This window comes from Crocodylus siamensis, chromosome 10 (genome assembly GCF_052110815.1).
Source record: "Crocodylus siamensis isolate JL-2025a chromosome 10, ASM5211081v1, whole genome shotgun sequence".
NCBI lineage: Eukaryota > Metazoa > Chordata > Crocodylia > Crocodylidae > Crocodylus > Crocodylus siamensis.
The window spans coordinates 15,587,725-15,608,518 of NC_143404.1; the positions used below are offsets into that span (position 1 = coordinate 15,587,725).

The following is a 20,794-nucleotide window of genomic DNA, read 5'->3' on the forward strand; positions in this document are numbered from 1 at the left end:
ATTCTGGCTAAGAACCTACGTGAGCGGTCAGACCTGGCTGACTTCTCTTCCCAGCAGATGTCCGGGAAGTTCAGGTCCCCCATGACTACCACATCCTTAGACTTCACTACCTCCGTGAGCTGACCTAAGAATTCCTGGTCGAGCTCTTCCCCTTGGGTGGGAGGTCTGTAGTAGACCCCCGCTGTTAAGTCTCTTTCCCCTCGACTGCCTTGTATTCTAACCCAAAGCACTTCAGAGTGCCCTTCCTCTGATTCTTTGTTAATTTATGAGGATGGGTATTTCTCCTTAATGTATCATAGTATCATAGTATCATAGTAGCTAGAGTCGGAAGGGACCTAGGAAGATCATCTAGTCCGACCCCCTGCCTTGGCAGGAAAGAGCACCGGGGTCAGATGACCCCGGCAAGGTGCTCATCTAACTTCCTTTTAAAAATCCCCAGGCTAGGAGCCTGCACCACTTCCCCTGGAAGCTGGTTCCAGGCCCTAGCCGCCCTGACTGTGAAGTAGCGCCTCCTAATATCTAATCTAAACTTACCCTCCGCCAGCTTGTGACCATTATTCCTGGTCACTCCTGGCAGCGCACGGGGGAACAGGGACTCCCCCAATACCTGCTGATCCCCCCTGACCAGTTTGTAGCAGGCCACAAGGTCCCCCCTTAACCTTCTCTTGTGGAGGCTAAACAGGTTCAGGTCCCGTAGCCTCTCCTCATAAGGCTTGCCCTGCTGACCCTTGATCATACGAGTGGCCCTCCTCTGAACTCTTTCCATATCGTCCACGTCCCTCTTGAAGTGTGGCGCCCAGAACTGGACGCAGTACTCCAGCTGCGGCCTGACCAGTGCCGCATAGAGGGGGAGGATCACCTCCCTGGACCTGCTCGAGATGCATCTGTGGATGCATGACAGGGTACGGTTGGCCTTCTTGACTGCCTCCCCACACTGCCGGCCCATGTTCATCATGGAGTCAATGACGACTCCAAGATCCTTTTCCGTCTCCGTGCTGGCGAGAGGGGAGTTCCCCAACCTGTAAGTGTGGTGCCGGTTCTTCCTCCCCATGTGCAATACCTTGCACTTATCAGTGTTAAACCCCATCCTATTCTCATCCACCCACCGTTGCAACCTGTCAAGGTCAGCTTGTAGCCTATTGCACCCTTCTAGTGAACCCACATCCCCCCACATCTTAGTGTCATCAGCAAAATTGAACAGGGTGCTTTCTACCCCGTCATCCAAGTCACTGATGAAGATGTTGAACAGTGCGGGCCCGAGGACCGAGCCCTGCGGAACCCCACTGCCCACGTCCTTCCAGGTCGAGAAGAACCCATCCACTACCACCCTCTGGGTGCGGCCCTCCAACCAGTTGGTGACCCATTTGACCGTGTGGGCATCGACACCACAGTCTCCCAGCTTTTTGATGAGGACAGGGTGAGAGACAGTGTCGAAAGCCTTCCGGAAGTCCAGAAAGACTACATCCACAGCAACCCCTGCGTCTAATGATTTGGTGACCTGATCGTAAAAGGCCACCAGGTTGGTCTGACAAGACCTGCCACTGATGAACCCATGTTGGTTGCCCCTGAGCATACATTCCCCCGCAAGGCCCTCCTGGATGTGTGCCAGGATAATTTTTTCAAAGAGCTTACCCGGGATTGAGGTAAGACTAACTGGCCTGTAATTTCCCGGGTCCTCTTTTTTTCCCTTTTTGAAGATAGGGACCACATTGGCCCTCTTCCAGTCCTAATGTAGATTAGATTGTAATGTACCTCAGCTTCCATCTGAACCCATATCGACTTAGAATGGGTCAATTTTGAGTTTGCAATGAAAAGTTAGACCGTCTTTCCAGAAAAAATGTCAAAATAAATTCATCCTATTTTTGACCAGCTATGGAACTGAGTGAAAAGGGTGAAAATCAGAAATTTTGAGTACTCAAGTGATTTTCTTCATTACAATTTTCCATTTTCCATCCAGCTACAGAAAAACTGCTATCATGAATCATTTTGAACATTTCCACTGCAAACCTTCTTGCTTAGACCAAGTTAAGGAAGATGGTTTTGGAGCCTCTCCATGGCTTTTGTTTTTACATGTCACACATTCCTCCACTTGCAGCCAGGTGCTCTTCTCCATACTCCCTCTCAATATGCTTAATGCTCTTTGTGTCCTCTACTCCCTTTTTCAGATGTGTGCCCTTTTCTAAACTGCCCACAATGATTAATTCAGCCTGCCTCTTTTCATTCACAGGGAGACGTCTTTTCTCAAGTTGCACTTTGCCTCCCTCCCTCATCTCTTCCGATTCTCTCTTCTCTTCCTCGCTTCTAATCTTCAGCCATGTACCGTGTCAATCCACATTAAACTGAAAGTTCCTGGAGGCAGGGACCTTGCCTGTTTCTTCGTTCTGCACTAACAAGTTGGTGCAATATGAGAACAATCTGCCGCTTGCTGCATTCCAGGTTTAATCCAAACATACATGTTTGTGCAAAAGTTTCCAGCATCTCGCCAAATAAGCATTGTGCAAATCAGACAAACTTGAGTCTGACACTGAATTACAAGAATCTTTAATTGGGCAATTAGAGAAACTGAAGGTTAAAAAAACCCAAAAACAAAATAATAAAACAACTATTGGGTCCCATCTTTTGCCATCTCAGGATCCATTGCAGGATTGTGGCCATAAAATACAGTCTTAAACCATAACACTTAAAAGCAGGTAAGTGTGTGAAGTGATAGGATTTTGACTAAATCCTTGAGGGGCTCTTTAGCTCCATTCAATTCTCTGTTGCACCATGTTTCAAAATATTTCCTTCTTTGAAACATCATCCGTTTATGGCTCCTTATCCCACCATCAGAACAATTCCCTTTTCCCAGCAATTAGACCTGAAGCTGTCTGAACAGAGGGGAAAAAAACCGTGTTGAATAATGATACTGAAGCAATTTCCTTGCTGCGTTTGTACAGGAACTGACCACTTCCAGTTACTCCTTTCATCTGCTTGTGATATGTCACTTCTGCCTTCATCCCACACATTTATCCTTCTTTCCATATGTTGCCTCATGGAAGTCTTAGCACTTTGTGTAGCAGGAGGGGCTTACTGGTATAGATCCAGGGTCAAGTACCTGGACTTTCATTATATTTAGAAACAGTTATCCCTTTTGAGAGGTATACCCACATTTTGTATATGAACACACAGTCATCCTAAAACAGCTGTCTTACTAGAATTCAGATAGAAAACAGCAACCATAAGGGTTAACTAGCAAGACACCACTGTCAAACCCAACCCTGGGGCACCCCCTATTCCCCAAGTTTCTCTCCGTTGTTCTACTGCTTCTCCCAAGGAACAGACCAAGTTCTTCCCTGGGATAACTCCTTACCCCTGCAAGCCTCAGCTCTACTGCACTTCAGAGCTACGTTAGGGAGTCTCTACCAAATCTAGGTGGCCTCCTCTTGGGGTTTGAGAGAAATTTTAGGTCCCCCTTTCCATACATATAACAGGATAGCCTGAAATCTCACTTGCCCGGAGATCACTCTTTACCACAGGCAATCAGTTAAGAGACCAAACAACAAAAGGCTCTATTATGTAGAATAAAAAAGAATTATACAAGAAAAAAATGACCATAAATTTGGAGACAACAAAAATTCTAGTTAAGTTTCTTACCCTCTCATCTTAGTATCACCTAGTCCTTCAGAGAGACTTGCCAGTAGGGGTGTGCGAAATGAGCCCTATTTGATTTGGATTTGGCCCAAATCAGGGACAGTGATTCGATTAGTTGATTTGGATCGCTGTCCCTGATTCCATTTGGCCAAATCTGAATCTGGAGATTTGATGCCGATTTGGAGAATCAGCAATTTGGACATAGACACAGCTTTAAAAAATTTTTCTACATACCTTGAGGTAGCAGGCACAGCTAGTGATTGTGGCGGTGCTGGGTTGCATGGAGCATCCCACAGGAGTGCAGGGGGGGCCCTCCACATGCTCAGCGGTGAACCCGGAAGTGGACTAGTACTTCCAGTCCACTTCTGGGTCTGCCAGAGAGTGTGCTGGGGGGAGCCTCCTCGTGCCTCCCCAGCTCAGCAATCAGCCACAGGGGGACCTCAGGGGACCTCAGATGCCTCCCCCCCCCGCTAGACCCAGGAGGGATCAGTCACCGAGCCGAGCTGAGTAGTGTGCAGGGGGCCCCTGCTCACTTCCCAGCAGACCTGGAAGTGGACCAGAAGTGCTTTTGGTCCACTTCTGGAACTGCTACTAAGTGCGCTGGGGAACCTGCTGTGCTTCTGTGGGACACTCCATACGCCCCAGCATCGCAGCAATCACAAGCCGCCTACTACCTTGAGTTATGTGGAAAAAGCATTTAAAGCCGTGCCTATGTCCGAATCGCCAAGTCTTTCTGAGTCTCTCTGAATCAATTTGGAGGGTTCCAATTTGATTCAGAGGTATTAAAGGGTCCTTTGATTCCATTTGGGTTCAGAGATTCAGCCACCGTACTGGGCTGAATCTCCGCCAAATCAAATCAGGGACCGAACCTTCGCACAGTCCTACCTGCCAGTATTTGCAAACATCAGTCTTCCTGCTGATCTTGCCAGTCCTGACAGCTGGGAACCTGGACTCCTCCAAAGCCTGAGGAAATCCAATGACCCTGGCCCCCACAGATAGTCCTTAAAATACTACAGGGTCAACCCTCCTTCTGCCCCCTTCAGCTTTGTCTCAATTCCTTACGACTTTCAGAATGCTCCAGAAATGTTTCTCCCCAGGACAGCTGACTTGCCTCTGGCTAATGGACCATTTTTATCAGATACATTTGTTTTTGTGCTGTTGTTTTTCCCATTACAAGCAGGTAGTAATTTGAGTGCCTATCCCACCAATGGACCTTTCTATGTGTGATTAGGAGTGGCAGTTGTCCTTGCCCTAGCATCACAAAGCAAAAGATACCTAGGAGTTTCACCAACTCAGTTGCCTATACCATGATCAAACTCTTAAAGATATATACAGACAGCATAACATAATCCATACAGAAATAAAAGTGGGATAAATGAACAGAGCATACTGTTGGTTTTTCTATGATACCACTCATGCCATATCAGTGAAATAAACACAAGAAAGCATTTGTGACATCCCACAAAGTCTCAAACCACCGTAGGATTTGGGAAAACCATTTCTAGTATTTTGAACTAAAGATGAAATATTAAGACAGCATAAGACACACAGCCTGCTGCCTTTTCTTTCTTTTTTTTTCCCCAAGTGTGATCTTCTGCACCATGAAACTAGGCCTAGAAGCTGTTTTGCCCCAGATATTTCCCCCTGGTTTTGTTCATCAAAGGAAACCGAAAGCATCTTGCTGAGCACAGCACCCCAGGGGGACTTTTGCTACCTTCTCCTTTCTAACAGGAAGTATAGTTAAAAGTAGAAAAATACTTATATTGGTGCCTTTGTTGACACTTGATTTGCAGTATATGGGGATCAAAGCAAACATCCCCTGTTTAAAGATATTTCAGCTCTGGTGATTATTTATGTTAATTATTGCTTGCAAGCATCCCATAGGGTAGATACAAATGTGTATTCAGAGGCACTGTGCAGAGTTCTCTGCTAAGATGCTAACTGAGGTCTCTATGTAAAACTCAATGGCCAAAGGCCTACAACTATTGAACAAGGAGGTTTAGCTAACTGCACAAAACTCCTTTTTAAAATCACAATCTATTTGAGAGCCTGAGCACAGATACATGTTTCTTGGGCGTGATGGGGATTGGAAGACCTGCAACTGCACTCACGGTTCCTCAGGCACCATGCTTCACAAATACACCAAAAGCTTTACAGGGAATGGGAAAGAGAGTTATCAAGTTATCCATTTTTTAAACCCCCCCCCCTTTTTTTTGCTGATCTCTGCTGCAGTGGAATTTAGCTGTATTTTGAAGTGCCATTTGACAGTGCTACTTCACATCTCTCGTATACTAGGCATCACTAAATGGGTTAAATCTACATAAATATCTGTCTACATATAATCATTGGAACATCAGCTCAAAGTGGTGCTTGGTTGAAGACTCCCCAGTCTTTTGCCTTTAGGGACTGATGACATTATCTTCAAGAGAATGTAATAACCATCTGAGCACTTATATGCTGTTTTAACTCTTCAAAGAGCCATAAAGTAGGAGCTATAAGCTCCCATGGGAATGCTTGCTATAGAAATCAGGGAATTGTAGCAACTTATTACAAAACCTACCTCTATAGTTTTAAGAATAGCCAAAACCACCAGATGGGTATGATGCCAGAGTGCTACAGACAGATAGAAAACCCACTAACAACCAAATGAAGGCTGAGGTACATGGGTTTACAGAAGAGCCAAAATAAAATGAATGATTCACTGAAGCCTCAACATGCCTTTTTACAGGAAAAACAATACAGCTGCTTGTTGACCCATCTCCAGCCCTAAGTGTGACATGGCACCAATAAGCATCAGGCACATATGGATTACCTGAAAATGGTGAGAACATGCATATGTGAAAAGACATTTACCCCAAATGGCAAGTCCCTAAAACAGATGGGCAGTAATTTTGGCAGGAGGGCCACTTAACGACTTTTGGCGAGTTGGAGGCCCACAAGGGTGGCCCTGCCTGACAGATTTCCCCCCCCCTGCCCATCACCATCTTGGGACCAAAAGTCCCATGCTATAGCCTCTGACCTTTACTGCTGGAAGTCTCTCCCCACCTCACCCCCCACTGCCCCCAGAAGTACTCCTTTTGGGATGGGGGTTTGCCATCTTGAAGCCAGAAAAAACCCCAAATCATATACTAAAAAAAAAAAAAAAATCAAACATCTACTAAAAAATACTTTAATTTTATTTCAAAACATACTTTTGTCCTGATTTACGTGCATTTGTATATAGAGGTGATTGCATAGTAGCTTGAAATCTTACTCTTGTATATTGTGTGTGTTGGGGCTGGATGTGGAGTGTGTGCGTGGGATTTGTGAAGGGGTATGGGGGGGGATGTGGGGATGTAGGGGCTGGCGTTTGTGCAGGAGGGTCTAGGGGAGGACTTTCAACCAAGCAGCCTGGCAGCATTCAGAAAATAAAGCAAAAGAGTATATATATTAAAAAAAGTTTCATTCATAATTATAGCACTTAGAAATAAACATGACAAAGGTTATCTATAACAGACATCAGGGTATAAAACTAACCAGCAGCTAACAAGAAGGCATTTCCCCTGCAGTGGTTTATTTCTTAGTGAGGTGCATAGTAGTTCAGTCTTGCTTTGCTCACAAGCATCAAGCTTTCAAAACTGCCAGAGGCAGTACAGTCCAAGACGGGTCTGCTGACCTCTTCAGATGTGGTATCTACTACTGTCCTCAGGACTGTATTTCAGTGCTGCAGGGATTATGCCTCGCTTTGATGAGTTTAAGATGGGATGCAACTAACATCTAGCAATTGATCCACGTCTAAATACACCCAGAAGGAAATGGAAACAGAAGGAAGGGTTGCATACTACAGCTTAGTGCGGGGCAGATAAAACAACAAGCACTCTATGGTGACCAGCAGAGAGCTTGTTTAAAGCCAAAGGCAGATTGTTCACAGCCAACTTCCCTGAAGCCCCTGCTTTCCTCTGTCTGACACATGATGCAAGTGGTTCACAAGAACTAAAAAAAAGAAAAGAAGCCATCTGACATAAATTTGCTATCCAGAGAAAATCCACTTGGGTCAGCCAGGGTTTCAGGTTTGACAGTGATAAAACAGTGACTTCAAAAGCATGAAAAATCCCAGCACTGCACTACTCCCCTTCCCCCACTCCCATCTGACCTTCACAGATCTCAAGCCTCCAGATAATTTTAATGGCAGTTAAAGGAAGGTTAAGAAAAGAGAAAGGTCGTAGGAGAGGAAACTAGGGCTTGCTACAGTACCTGGGGAATGCATACAACTTCAAGTACTGCTCTTCCCGTGTTTCACATATTTCCTATTCACTGGGAAAGGTGAGGCATTGCTCATTTTGAAAGATTTTTTTGTGACAGATTCTAATACTGCCAGGAAGGATGACCTCTGTGTGCTGAAAGGCATGAGCCCATGGTGGCTCAGCTACCTAAGAGCAGGGAAAAGCCTGGCTCTCCTCTGACAGAATAGGAGAATGCGATTTAATTCACTCTTGGAGGCACGAAATGTACTGCAGTAACAGTAGTCTCATGGCTAAATGCAATCGTTTTTGGCTGACTCGCAGGCTAATGGGAGTCTATGCAACTTTGACACCTGAGGCCTGTTTTAACTTCTGTTGGACGCAGAGGCAGAAAGATGGGATACAACTTGAATGCTTTAAAAAAGAGTTTAAGTTGATTTTTGGTGCAGAGCAAGGCCATGTGATCACATACTAGAACCCCGGGATTCAGTCAAATCCCATCAGATAATGACAGCAATCAATAGTAAAGATAAGCTTTATTATTATTTATTTTTATGTTCATATAATATACATATCCCTCTGAGGCATCATTACAGTGATCACATGCTAGTATTCATTTGACCAGCAATCAATAGCAGCGCACAGTGTTTGCACATCACAGAGCAGAGAGCAGGTGTGAAGAAATCAAAGTTAACCCTAATGGAGTGGGATGTCTGCACAACACTTCAGTTATAGTAAAATAAACATGTCGCTAGCTTGACTATGTTTCCATTAAGCCACTGTTTGTAATAAAAGGCTAAGGATGAACAAAATAATGGCTTATTTACCCTCAGCTGTATCAACAAATTGCAAGGAAGACTAACATATAAGCTGGCTAATGGAGCTCTGCATAGTTTGTTCCTCCAGTGAGCGGTCCATCATCAGTTTGGTGATCACAGCATAGCTGCTGGTGGCAGGCAGCTCTGCACAAGGACTTTGCCATTGTTTTTTGTGTATGTGAGGTACTGATCTGGAAAACAGTAGGCAGTGGGATTCCAGTGTCTTGGGATTTTCCCTTCTAGGAACCTGGTATCAGAACAAAGATGTGATTTTCACTTCCCCTACTACTAGAAAGTAGCCTTCGGCCTGTCCATCATGGTTTAAAGCCACTCTGCCCCAAACCTCTGCATGACATGCCTCTTAATCAAAATCTGGTTTCTTGATTTTTCTAAGGTTTGATTGTCCGTCAAGAAAAGTGGGAACCAAATAACAGATGTGTGAGACACTAAGTCACTATTACACTAAGTCACCTACACTACTTTGTTGACTACTGGAGTCCAAATACTTCTGGACTCACGTGCAGACACTGAGGTCATATATAAATATCCCTCCTTGTATGAAAGGCTGAATCCAGGGAGCTAATTAATAGGAATGGGTGAGCAATGGACATTTTCAGTTTGGTAGCTATAACAAGAAATTAGAAAGAAAAACCATCCTTACGTGTTAACGTGAAAACAGTTTATTCTGATTTTTCCACAAAATGAAAAAAAAAGGAAGAGTTTAATTTTGGGACAATATGAAGTATTTTGGGACAATATGTAATATTTAATTTGATGCGAAACAAAATATATGGATTATTTTAAATTTGAATTATTTCATTATTAGGCGTTTTTTAATGTTTTGGCTGATTTTTAAATTAAAATAAGCTGTTTCAAAATGAAGACGTTTCATTTTGAAAATGCCCCAAAGTTGAATTTTGGGATTTCCAAAACAATTCACTTGGAATTTAATTGAAGTGAAACGTATGGGTATTTTCAACATTTTTTCCTTCATTTTTTTCTCTAGCCAAAACGATTTGTCTCCAAATTTGTGGAGAGCTTTGGGTGTCCACTGAAACTCCATTTTTGGCAAATTTACGTATCCTCAAAAAAAGTCCACCCATCTCTATTCATAAGAACATTAATATTGTAAACACTTTTGGCTGGCAGTATTAATTCAGATCTAATCACAAAACTTTTTTGCTACTGTAAATTTAATCCATATTCTCTCCATATTTCCTCTTTTATTTTATTAAAAAGCAAGGTTACTTGGCAAAGGGAAAGCAGGCATTATTATTTAGCTATATTTACAAGCACTCGTGGTGCTCTGGTGTGGTGTCAGAGGACTGGAAGAGGGCCAGTGTGGTTCCCATCTTCAAAAAAGGAAGGAAGGAGGACCCGGGAAATTATAGGCCAGTTAGTTTTACCTCAATCCTGGGTAAGCTTTTTGAGAGAATTGTCTTGGCACATGTCCACGAGGAGCCAGCAGGGGAGATTATGCTTGGGGGCAACCAACACGTGTTCATTAGAGGCAGGTCCTGTCAGACCAACTGGTGGCCTTCTATGACCAGGTCACTAAATCCTTAGATGCAGGGGTAGCAATGGACGTAGTCTTTCTGGACTTTAGGAAGGCCTTCGTCACTGTCTCTCACCCCATTCTCATTAAAAAACTGGGGGACTGTGGTGTTGACACCTGCACAGTCAAATGGGTCGCCAACTGGCTGGAAGGCCACACACAGAGAGTGGTGGTGGACGGGTCATTTTTGACCTGGAGGGATGTGGGCAGTGGGGTTCCGCAGGGCTCGGTCCTCAGGCCTGCACTGTTCAACATCTTCATCAGTGACTTGGATGATGGGGTAAAAAGCACCCTGTTCAATTTTGTTGATGACACTAAGATGTGGGGGGATGCGGGCATGCTAGAAGGGAGGAATAGGTTACAATTGGACCTGGACAGGTTACAGGGGTGGGTGGATGAGAACAGGATGGGATTCAACACTGATAAGTGCAAGGTGATGCACCTGGGGAGGAAGAACCAGCACCATACCTACCGGCTGGGGAACTCCCTTCTCGTCAATGCAGAGGCGAAAAAAGGATTATTGATGCCAAGATGAACATGGGCCGGCAGTGTGGGGACACAGTCAGGAAGGCCAACCACACCTTGTCACGCATCCACAGATGCATCTTGAGCAGGTCCAAGGAGGTGATCCTCCCCCTCTATGCGACACTAGTCAGGCTGCAGCTGGAGTACTGCGTCCAGTTCTGGGCACCGCACTTCAGGAGGGATGTGGACAAAATGGAGAGGGTCCAGAGGAGGCCACTCACATGATCGGGGGCAGCAGGGCAGGCCCTACAATGAGAGACTGTGGGACCTGAACCTGTTCAGCCTTCACAAGAGAAGGCTGAGGGGAGATCTGGTAACTGTCTATAAACTCACTCGGGGGGACCAGAAGGGTTTGGGAGAGATCTTGTTTCCCCTAGCGCCCCCTGGCATAACAACGAATAACAGCCATAAGTTGTTGGAGAGGAGGTTTAGATTAAACGTCGGTAAGAACTACTTCACAGTCAGGGAGGTTAGGATCTGGAACCAACTTCCAAGGGAAGTGGTGCTGGCTCCTACCCTGGAGGTCTTTAAGAAGAGGCTTGATGCCTACCTGGCTGGAGTCATTTGATCCCAGTTTTTTCTCCTGCCCAGGCCGGGGGTCGGACTTGAAGATCTACAAGGTCCCTTCCGACCCTACTTCTATGATTCTGTGATCTGCTCAGGTCCCTTCCAACCCTACTAACTATGAAACTATGTAACTATAAAAACTATACTGGTGTAAATTATTCCATTCAGTGTATTTACATGTGCAATTAATGTGACGCAATAAACTCTGGAGCAGTTTGAGCCATAGTAATCTACTCCTAGATGCAGTATCTACACGTGTACCTGGGCCAGCAGGAATTTGAGCTGGGAAGGAGCAGGCCCTGGGTTGGCAGGTGGCACGGGGATTCAGCTCCAGGTAGTGGTGTTGGGCAGCAGAGGGGCTGGCTGGGGCACAAGGGTGCTGAAAGCACGGAGCCATGTGGCTAGGCAGCAAACAGTAGTCTGGCCTGCTGCTGGCTGGACAGACCAGGTGCAGTTTATGCCCATGGTCACGATCTACACGTGTGCTTAATCACTCCAGAGTAAGATAGTACTGTCCCTGATGATACTATCTTACTGCAGTATAAATTAGTTTACTGCAGCCAAATACTGTTGCACACATAGATGGTAACACTTTACTCTGCTGCTAATTAGTCTACTCCACAGCAAAGCACATGTGTAGATGCAGCCTCTGCTAGCAGAATTCCCTGTATCTTTTTTTCTGCCTTCCTCTTTGATCTTCCATTTTCCTCACTGGATTTCTTTATTGTCCCCTAATTCCCTTTTCACAGCCTCTCTGTAGCAGAAGAAAACCCAATAAGATTCAAGTCCAGTTTCCAAACCCATAGCATTGAAATATGACATTAGGCAAAAAGGAGTTTTCCACTCTCTAAATAATCTCAATGGCTGTGTGTAGACGAAACGAGGGGCATGTATGCACGAAACTTTAAATTGGGCTAAATGCTTTTGCACCAGTTTAATGGTGTTGTGTTTGCCCACCTTGGTGATGCATTGTGCATTAATTCCAGCTGCTGTAGGAAATTTGGTGGCGTAATGCGCCTTAAATGACTTGGGGCACAGCAAACTTAGTTTGTTACCCCTACAGCCGTGGAGTGAAGCACCGGGCTCCATGCAGCTCCATAGAAAGCCCTGCAGGCAGCCTAGGAAAGCAGGCTCCACCCATGACAAGTGGCGAGCCTGATTTTTTTCCTCCCCCCACAGCCCCGAAGCCTGCCTGTCTGCATGCCATGCACGGGGGCCTGGTGCTTGCCTCCACGTCTTTGGTGCCCCCTAGGACCACCCAAGCTGGATGCCTCCTGGAGGGGGCCGCTGCTGCGGAGGGAAACACCAGCATTTTTCTCCCCCCTGCAGCTCAGGGACTGCTCTGCCCGCCGGCAGCTTGCCCTCCCCGCCCCTGCCACTGGAGAGGCAGGTAAGCATGAGGTGTGTGCACGACATGGGGGTTTAAAAAATGACCACTTCAATTTACTGCCCCCGTTTCGTCTACACGCGCCTAATCTTGTTAAAATGCCACTTCCTTATGAAAAGGATGAAATGAACAACTGTCTCCGGCAGACAAGTACAGTGCGAGTTTGTTCTCTTCATAGTTTATTTAGGCCACTCAGACAATTACTTGCAGTTGCTGAGAAAGCCCTCATGGCAGACTGTCACCTCTGGGCATTGCGAGGTTAGAGCAGAGGAGCTGCATCAGTGTAGCTCAGGCACAAGCAGACACAGCTGCCATATGGAAAAGCTCCATGCAGATATCTCTTTTGCAGATCTAGATGAAATAAAGACACCAGCTCTGTGCCTTTGTGCTGTGACCCTGCCTTTTCCACACTAAGTCCTGGCTTTTCTGATGCATTTAGGCAGAGAAAAGCAATAAGTTGAGTAACACCCGTTAATATTACTTCCTTTTCCTTTTTTTAATAAGAAAAAATATAGCTGTATTCCCAGCTCAGCATGCTTATGGTATCCTATAGACCCAGCCATTCAGATCTTGGAAAAATTATTCCAATGAGCTTCCTTGGTAACAGTGTATCAGATGGAAAAGGCTGCTTTAAACATGACAACCGATAAATACATACATGAAATAAAATGTTTTCTTGCTCTGGAAAAAAAAAGATGCCTACCAGCAAGCAGAGGCAACTCAGTGTAGAAGCAAGGATTAATTAGCTGTCTGGGGTTCTCAGTGGCCTGATCTGTGATGAAACTGGAAGCTATAAAAGTGAGCTAGAGGTAATCATAGCAAGAAATAATATTTAAAAAACCCAACTGCTCAAGATGCAAATTCTGACAAGAGTGTTAATAAATTACAGGCTCCTCTAGGCTGATGAATATCATGACAAAGTCACTGCACAGTTGCAGTTTCTAAGCTTATAGGTTAGAACAATTATTTTCTTTTAAAATTTCCCTGATACCAAGCTAAGGCAAATGTGGTCTTATTCAATGTTTAAACAGAAACGCCTGCTTCAAGCTCACTTACAAGGCTAATTGGTAACTGGCCCTGTGGGGATATGTCTGGAGTAGAAGCAGTCTGGAATTTCTCCCCCTCCCTCTTATCCTTGATCAGGAGCCAGTCATTATTTGGTTCAGAGGGAGCGCCACTGCTCCATGCCTGTGGGTGCCTGCAGACGTGGAAAAAAAACCCCAAAAGCCCACAGCGCTTTGCTTTCAGCACCCCCGCATCAAGTGCAGCACATGCCCAGAAGAGGAATCGCGTCAGTTTGACCAGGCTCACCCAACATCACTGAAGGCTTGCGCACTTCAGTGGGGCTTTCTGGCACTTTTATCTAATAGCTGATTGTACAGATGCCAGGGAGCTGGGTCAAACTGATGTGATTCCTCTTCCAGTAAAGTGCTCTTCTGGGATTTTTTCCACATTTGTAAGCACCCTGTGTTACCTGTAGTGCTGGCCTCCACAAGAGTGGAGAAAGGGAGTTAGCCATGTTATCTGAAGTCAGCCAGAGGGTAGGGGAGATTTGCACTTTACAGAGTAACTATCAGAGGCATAGCATAAGCTTTCGTAAACAGAAGGCTTACTTCACTGGATGATCAGATCCATCCAATGAAGTAAACCAGCTGCTTATGAAACCATAGGCAGATCTGATTTAGTTGGTTTCTACAGTGCAAATCTACCCTGTCTTCTCCACAAGAGTGGCCAAGCAAGGTATAATAATGGCAAAGCCACTGGCCTTTTACCCAAACTGTTCACCCGACGGAAACAGCCGAATAGGTGGGAGAATAAGCTCAGTATCTATTGAAAGGCTGACTGAGCTGCAGCTGCAGCATGCACTCCACGGGAGTCCTTGAAGGATTCTGATGGAATTAGCTGAGACGCACCCCCAGTGTGTCCCCTCCCCATGCCAGGCTGTGCCTAGAGGGCTGAAGCAGCTCTTAATATGCAAATGAAAGACCAGAAACTGATATCCCCTGACAGAACTGCCTCCCCCACTAGGAAGACGAAATTTATTGGCACAGTAACGGGCCAGGTGAAGTCAACTACCGCTTCAAAGCAATGCCTAGTAGATATCACAATCCTCATAGTATCAGATCTGCCTTGTTGTCTAGGGGTTTCCCTGGAGCACTCCAAAAGAAGAGCGGTGTTCCCGTGGGTGTGAAGAGGACTAGTTTAATGGATTTTGTGCGTGCATCTCCTATGTAGTAAATGGAAAACGTAGCCTTAGGTGTTTACGTTTGATTTGGGAAGCCAATTTTAATCTTCTTAGGTTGGACGAAAAACTCATTTACAGAACATACTTATGTTCTAAAAGCCAAAGTTAGGCTTGAGATCACCATGAAGGCAAATAGATACTTATTAACTCCTTTCCCACCAGGCTGGAAAGCAAGGGCATACCAGATAAACTCAGCAGCAAGATGACACATGAGCTGTGGCAGGGAAGGGCACTCCTTGAACTGGGAGACAGTAGCACAACGCTGGAGGGGTGAGGAGAGCAGGACTTGTAGGCACTGCCTAAAGTGGGGCTCTGGCATGGAGCTAGGAGGGTGCCTCACCCTCCTTTTCAGTATCTCCCCCGCACACATCCTGCACCATCTCTGGCTCCAGTAGTATGAAGCACAGAGCAGCAATGGCAGTGCACACTAGAGGAGTAGTGGCTGAAAATTTGCTGCTGCAGGGTGAGGGGGTCACTTTTTGGCCCTGAAATTCAGTATTTAAATGACTGATTGATATATGTTGGTGGCAAAAAAAGACAGTGACTTCCACCCCCACAGTAACAAACCTCCAATTGCTGCCCCTGCATTGAGCACCACCACTGCCTAGGGCACAGGATAGATATTTGCTGTGCAGCCTGTCTGTACATTATCTATAGGGCTTACCCCTTACAGGGCCATTTGAAGGTTATGTAAGTGGCATCAAGTCCTATGGTCAAATTCATCTGGATTCATTAGTCATGCCAGAGATCTCTACCTACTCATCACAGCTTAATGAATGAATAATACTTGTGAGACTTGCCAGATTTCACAAGTTTTAGAAACCACCATGAATACCAAATGGTGAATACCACAGGATGTCCTGGGTGTGACAGGTTTTCATGAATTAAAGGGTAGGGCTGTGGTCTGGGCCCCTGAAGCTCTGCATTCGTCGGCCCACATTTACAGCAGTCACAGGAAAGAAAGAGCATACTAAGCAATAGGACTGGGGTGATCTGAAGCTAGGACCATCAGACAGTGGGAAGGAAAGGGCCTTTTTGAAGCCACTAAATGAGGATTGTGCAGATTCTACATCTTACTGCAGCTCCATTGAACTTACTCTAGTCATACTCCAGTCCCAGAGCTGCTGTATTATATACCCAGAAACAGGCAGGTCCTCATGGCAGACACTGCTGGCTCAAGCACACGAACAACAAGTGCCCCCGGCCACTGTGGGGGCACGGCGGTGGCGGGAGTGTGGCAGCGGTAAGAGGGAGCTCCTGCAGACACCGCCAGTGCTGGGGGGGGGGGGCATGGCAAGCATCAACCAGAGGCTGGCGACCACCCGCAGATGCTGCTGGCGGTGTCAGTGACAGGGTGGCAAACAGCGACTGCCTGCAGGCATCGCCAACAGTGTCGGCGGCGCCTTTTTATAGGGGGTGCATCGCCACACTCAGGGGGTGCATTTGCACCCACATGCACCCCCTACATGTTGCCCCTACTCAAGCATTAACAAAATCATTGCTGTTGTAGAAATGGCAAATACATATTCATGTGGCTATTACCAGTCATCACCTTGGCCAACTTACTTAGCCCAGAGCTGTCCAACTGGTGGTCAATGTGGGGCCGACATGAGGCCTGCAGGCCCTGGCAGCTACCTCTGCTGCTGTTGCATGGCAGAGGAAGGCTCAGAGGTGTGCACCACCTCGGCAGCCCATGCAGTGTGGGGCAGAGTAGAGTGAGGAGGCCACATGCCACCAACCACAGTCCACACAGGAAGGGAGTTCCCAGGGGAGCTGACCCTGCAGTATGCAGCCTGTATGGTGTGCAGCCTGATGTGCATGCTGGCACTACATGTGGTCCCTAGCTGCTTCAAAGTTGAACAACACTGTTGTCCTGTGAACCATTATTTTTCTTCTCCCTTCTAACCTCTTCAGCCGTAGGCTCCACGAGGCAGGAACCCCATAAAGCCATTAGAGAACCCCATAAAGCCACAGATGCTACCATCCACAAGTAATGACAATGACAGTTTTCTGCTCACGTTCATGAAGAGAAAGAGTCCTTGATCCTTGGACGTTTTGTTCAACTCACCCGTAGTGTTGTAATCATGGAGGGGTCTCGGAGACGGCCATCTTCATCTTTAAGATTATAGCCCTCTGGTCTTTTATCTCGCTCACTAACTTTCCATAGCTTCACAGTTTTATCTGATAGAGCAAATGAGAACAGGATACAGTTATGCCTGACTGAACAGGTTTCCTAAAGAGGATTTCTGATAGAAATATTGATGTCACAAAAATTGGTTTAAATGTAGAAAGCCTATTTCCAGATCTTTGGCTTATTTGAAAGAGCTTTAACATGTGAAATGTCATCTTTAAAAGAAGAAAGGATCATATCATACTGCATATAAACACCTACGTATTTTTTACATAAACATTTGGTTTCCTTATGGAGCTAGACCAGGGCTTCCCAATTTAGTGGCTAGGGGCTGCATGCCTCAGGGGCTGCACTAGTGAGGATACATGGTGCCAGGCCGACACTGGTGTCGGCTTCTAGGTACTCCCCTGCTGCGCTAGGCCTGTAGGTACCCTCTAACTCCACTGCACTGGGCGCAGGTGCCCCAACTCCATCTTTGGCTCCTTGGATGCAGGCTTCCCTGCTGCACTGCACCGCATCAGCACCACCACACCATGCCATGGATTTCCCTGGCACTGGGGGCTGTTCAGCACGGCTCCAGCCCTTCATATGGGGTGGAGCAGGAAGCAAAACCAGAGGGAGGGGTTGCTCAGTGCCTCCAGCTGCTGCTTCTGCAGCCCGAGCCCTGGGGAAGAGTGCAAACCTGTTGGAGATCCGGGGGCTGCAAACTAACCCCTCAGGTCACAGGCCTTCAGTTGGACAGCCCTGAATTAGGCAACTGCCAATGGTTTATTACAAGCTTAAGAAGATTGTCAAGCTAAAACAATCTGATTAATGGACAAATTATTTGACAAGTGATTTCCCAGGGCTCAGCTGCAGAGATTACAGCCTAGGGTCACATGGATCAGCATGTGCAGTTTGGGATTTATCTAATACCTGCCACTGGAAACTCTGCTATGGATGCTAGCCACAGGAGGACAGAGGGTTTTGACACTGCTCTGAGATTAAGTTTAACATCAGATTTTAGATCTTCCCCCACAGTTGACCCAACCCCCACAGAGCTTTATTTCCCTGCTGATCGATCTATCTATCTAGCAGAAAAGTTAATTGACTGAGGACCTTAGAGCTGCGAGTTTTCCCCTGGATAACAGCCATACAGCCTAAGTACTTTCTGGTATGATTTCCAAATTAAATTAGTTCAAATGCGCACAAAATTGAAAGTGTGATAAATTCTGTGGAAGTACCACATTTCCTTATATTGTCCTTACTGGTTAATTTGTTTCTTTAAAAAAACCCACACTTATAATCTTATTACTACAAACACCCAGTGCTAAGTAGCAAATCACAGAGAGTTACAGTCAGAAAATATCATTAAAAGAATCTGTTCTGACTTCCTAGCCAACACAGGCCATTTTTGCTCAGCAATTCCTGCGCTGAATCCAATTGTCCTCTTACCAAAAGAGAGAGAGAGAGAGAGAGAGAGAGAATAATATTCATGAGAGTTGTATCTACCCACTCACTGAATAATTCTAGCAGCCACTAGAATAATCATTTACAGCAATGCTTGTGCAGTATCTGTACACCAATGTTTAGAGAACAAACAGTGCTCATTTGTGCATGAACTTTAAAAAACCTTGAATATAATGCATGTCAGGTTAAATGAGTTTTGTTCTTTGTCCATCGATGGGATATAATTCAAGCAGGAAATCCAGCAAGTACCATAATGAGATATATGCTAATAAGCGATTCAAAGTTACATATGAGCTAACTGTTTCATCTGAACTTTGAATGAGACATATTGCACAGATTACATAAATAGTCACAAGAACACCCCCAGATTGAAGTAAATCACATCTATAATTTACTCAAATGTCAGTTCTGACTTCCTCCTTCTACCACCGTGAATAGAACTGACATTTCTGATTGACTGAGAATCCAGTCTAAATTCTCCTACTGCTGCCACATTCCCTTGGCTTTATCACATACTGGCATCCCATTTATCCTGTGCCATGAAGCCTTTTAGGTGAGAGCACCCTAGGAACATGTGGTCTTGATTCTGACTAATGGTGTTTTCTTTTCCCTCTCCTGGCAGAGATTCTATCTGCAGTTCATCATCACTTCCAACAGCTTTTAAGCACAATCTTATCATTCATCTTAATTTTCTAATTTACGCTGTAATTCCAATTGACTACCATTAATTTTGTTTTTATTAACCCATTTGACTTCAGGGGGTTTCAATGTATAATGTTAGTTTAACAGCAAGAACAAAAAGAAACAGAATAACATGGGAATATTTTAAAAAAGAATCATTTTGGTATCCTGGTAGCATATGAAGCACCATCCCAAATGGAAAGATAATATCCCTGTTAATCAAAAAACTATTTAAAAACTCAATTAACAGAACATTATACTCTATAATTAATCTTCATTGCATTTCAATGATTCTCCCCCCCAAATGAGTTTAAGTCTTTGAATTTTATTAAAATGATCAATAGAGTAAATTCTATAATACAAAGTAAGTTGGTGATGGGAGATAATTAGACCCCTCCTTTTCCCCTGAAGTAATTAAGTCACATCCATCTTAAAGTCCCATTCATCCCAAGTAATATCCCTGGATTCTCCTGATATTTATCTGAACATAACATGAAGCTGCTCAGCTGAATGCAGCTGCAAATTGAAACAAATCAGCTGTAGTTTTTCTTTAAGAATAGAAATATCAAGGATCCAAAAATATAATCATCACAAACAGAGAGAAAAGAAACTCCCTGTTAAGAGGTGAATGAACAGCTGTGAACTGACTGCAAAACCTGCTAGATATACACTCAAAACACGCAATACTAGCAAGTTCTGGCTAGGTTTCTGTTTCCCTTTTTAAATGTGTGTTTTACAATGGAGGGATTCTGGATTTTCTATATGAGACTGTACCAGAAGAAATATTTTCCTAAGTATGAGTCGTTTCAAGCCATAGGCACCACCATCTTGATAATCCCTCTGACAGGTCCCCATGGGTGAGTAAGGAAAGAGAAAACACATCCAGAAACAGGCAAATGGCCTACAGGGGTTCTGCTCTGGTTTGGTTTGTTGTTTGTCTTTAAGCTCTTCTGACCTGCAGGTTAAAAGAGGGCTGGGATTGGGATACTGTGCCTGTCCACAGGCCAGATTCTGATGTCAGTCATACCAATAAAAACCCAGAGTAAGGACTCTAATACCACTGAGACCAGAACATGGCCTTTCGAATGAAACTAATTCCCATCCTGCATATACCACAATCTCTTAAATCAGGCTTCTTGTGCTCCTCTTGTTTTATGGGTCTGCTTTATGTGGATATGAAGGGCATGATCTTGAGGTATGTTGTACCACTGCGGCTCTGGCTGACGTCAAGGAGACCTACATGTGCACAGCCTCTCTCAGGTAATGGTTGCACTATTTTAGGTAACTTACTTTCTCCAGGATCGCAAGATCACTTGGGGTCAGATTCTGAACCCTTCGTTGCTGAAGGATGTTATTTCAATGGGGCCATTCCAGGCTGAGCAAGGGCTGCAATATGTGGCCCCTTTGATTTAAATTACCAAAAAAAAATGTAAATGGTTCTCCGGAGGGCAAAAGTTTCTATTACACCTGAGCACTTACATCATGGGCAAAAGGCCATTTTGAAGGAAATGGGAGTGACATACCTAAATGCAGGGCCCTTGGCCCAAACAACCAACACAAATGGTAGGTTTGGCTCAGTATTAATT

At 45.1% G+C, this 20,794-nt stretch overlaps 1 protein-coding gene across 3 annotated transcripts in view; it reads right to left on the reverse strand.

Moving 5' to 3' along the window:
• The window catches only part of PPP2R2B (protein phosphatase 2 regulatory subunit Bbeta), a 264,323-nt gene that overhangs the window by 53,315 nt on the left and 190,214 nt on the right, over positions 1 to 20,794 (reverse strand). For all 3 annotated transcript variants that reach the window (XM_090064739.1, XM_090064740.1, XM_090064741.1), the window contains one exon: positions 17,016 to 17,128. In XM_090064739.1, coding sequence (XP_089920865.1) covers positions 17,016 to 17,128 — 113 coding nt within the window. The remainder of the gene's footprint in view (positions 1 to 17,015; positions 17,129 to 20,794) is intronic.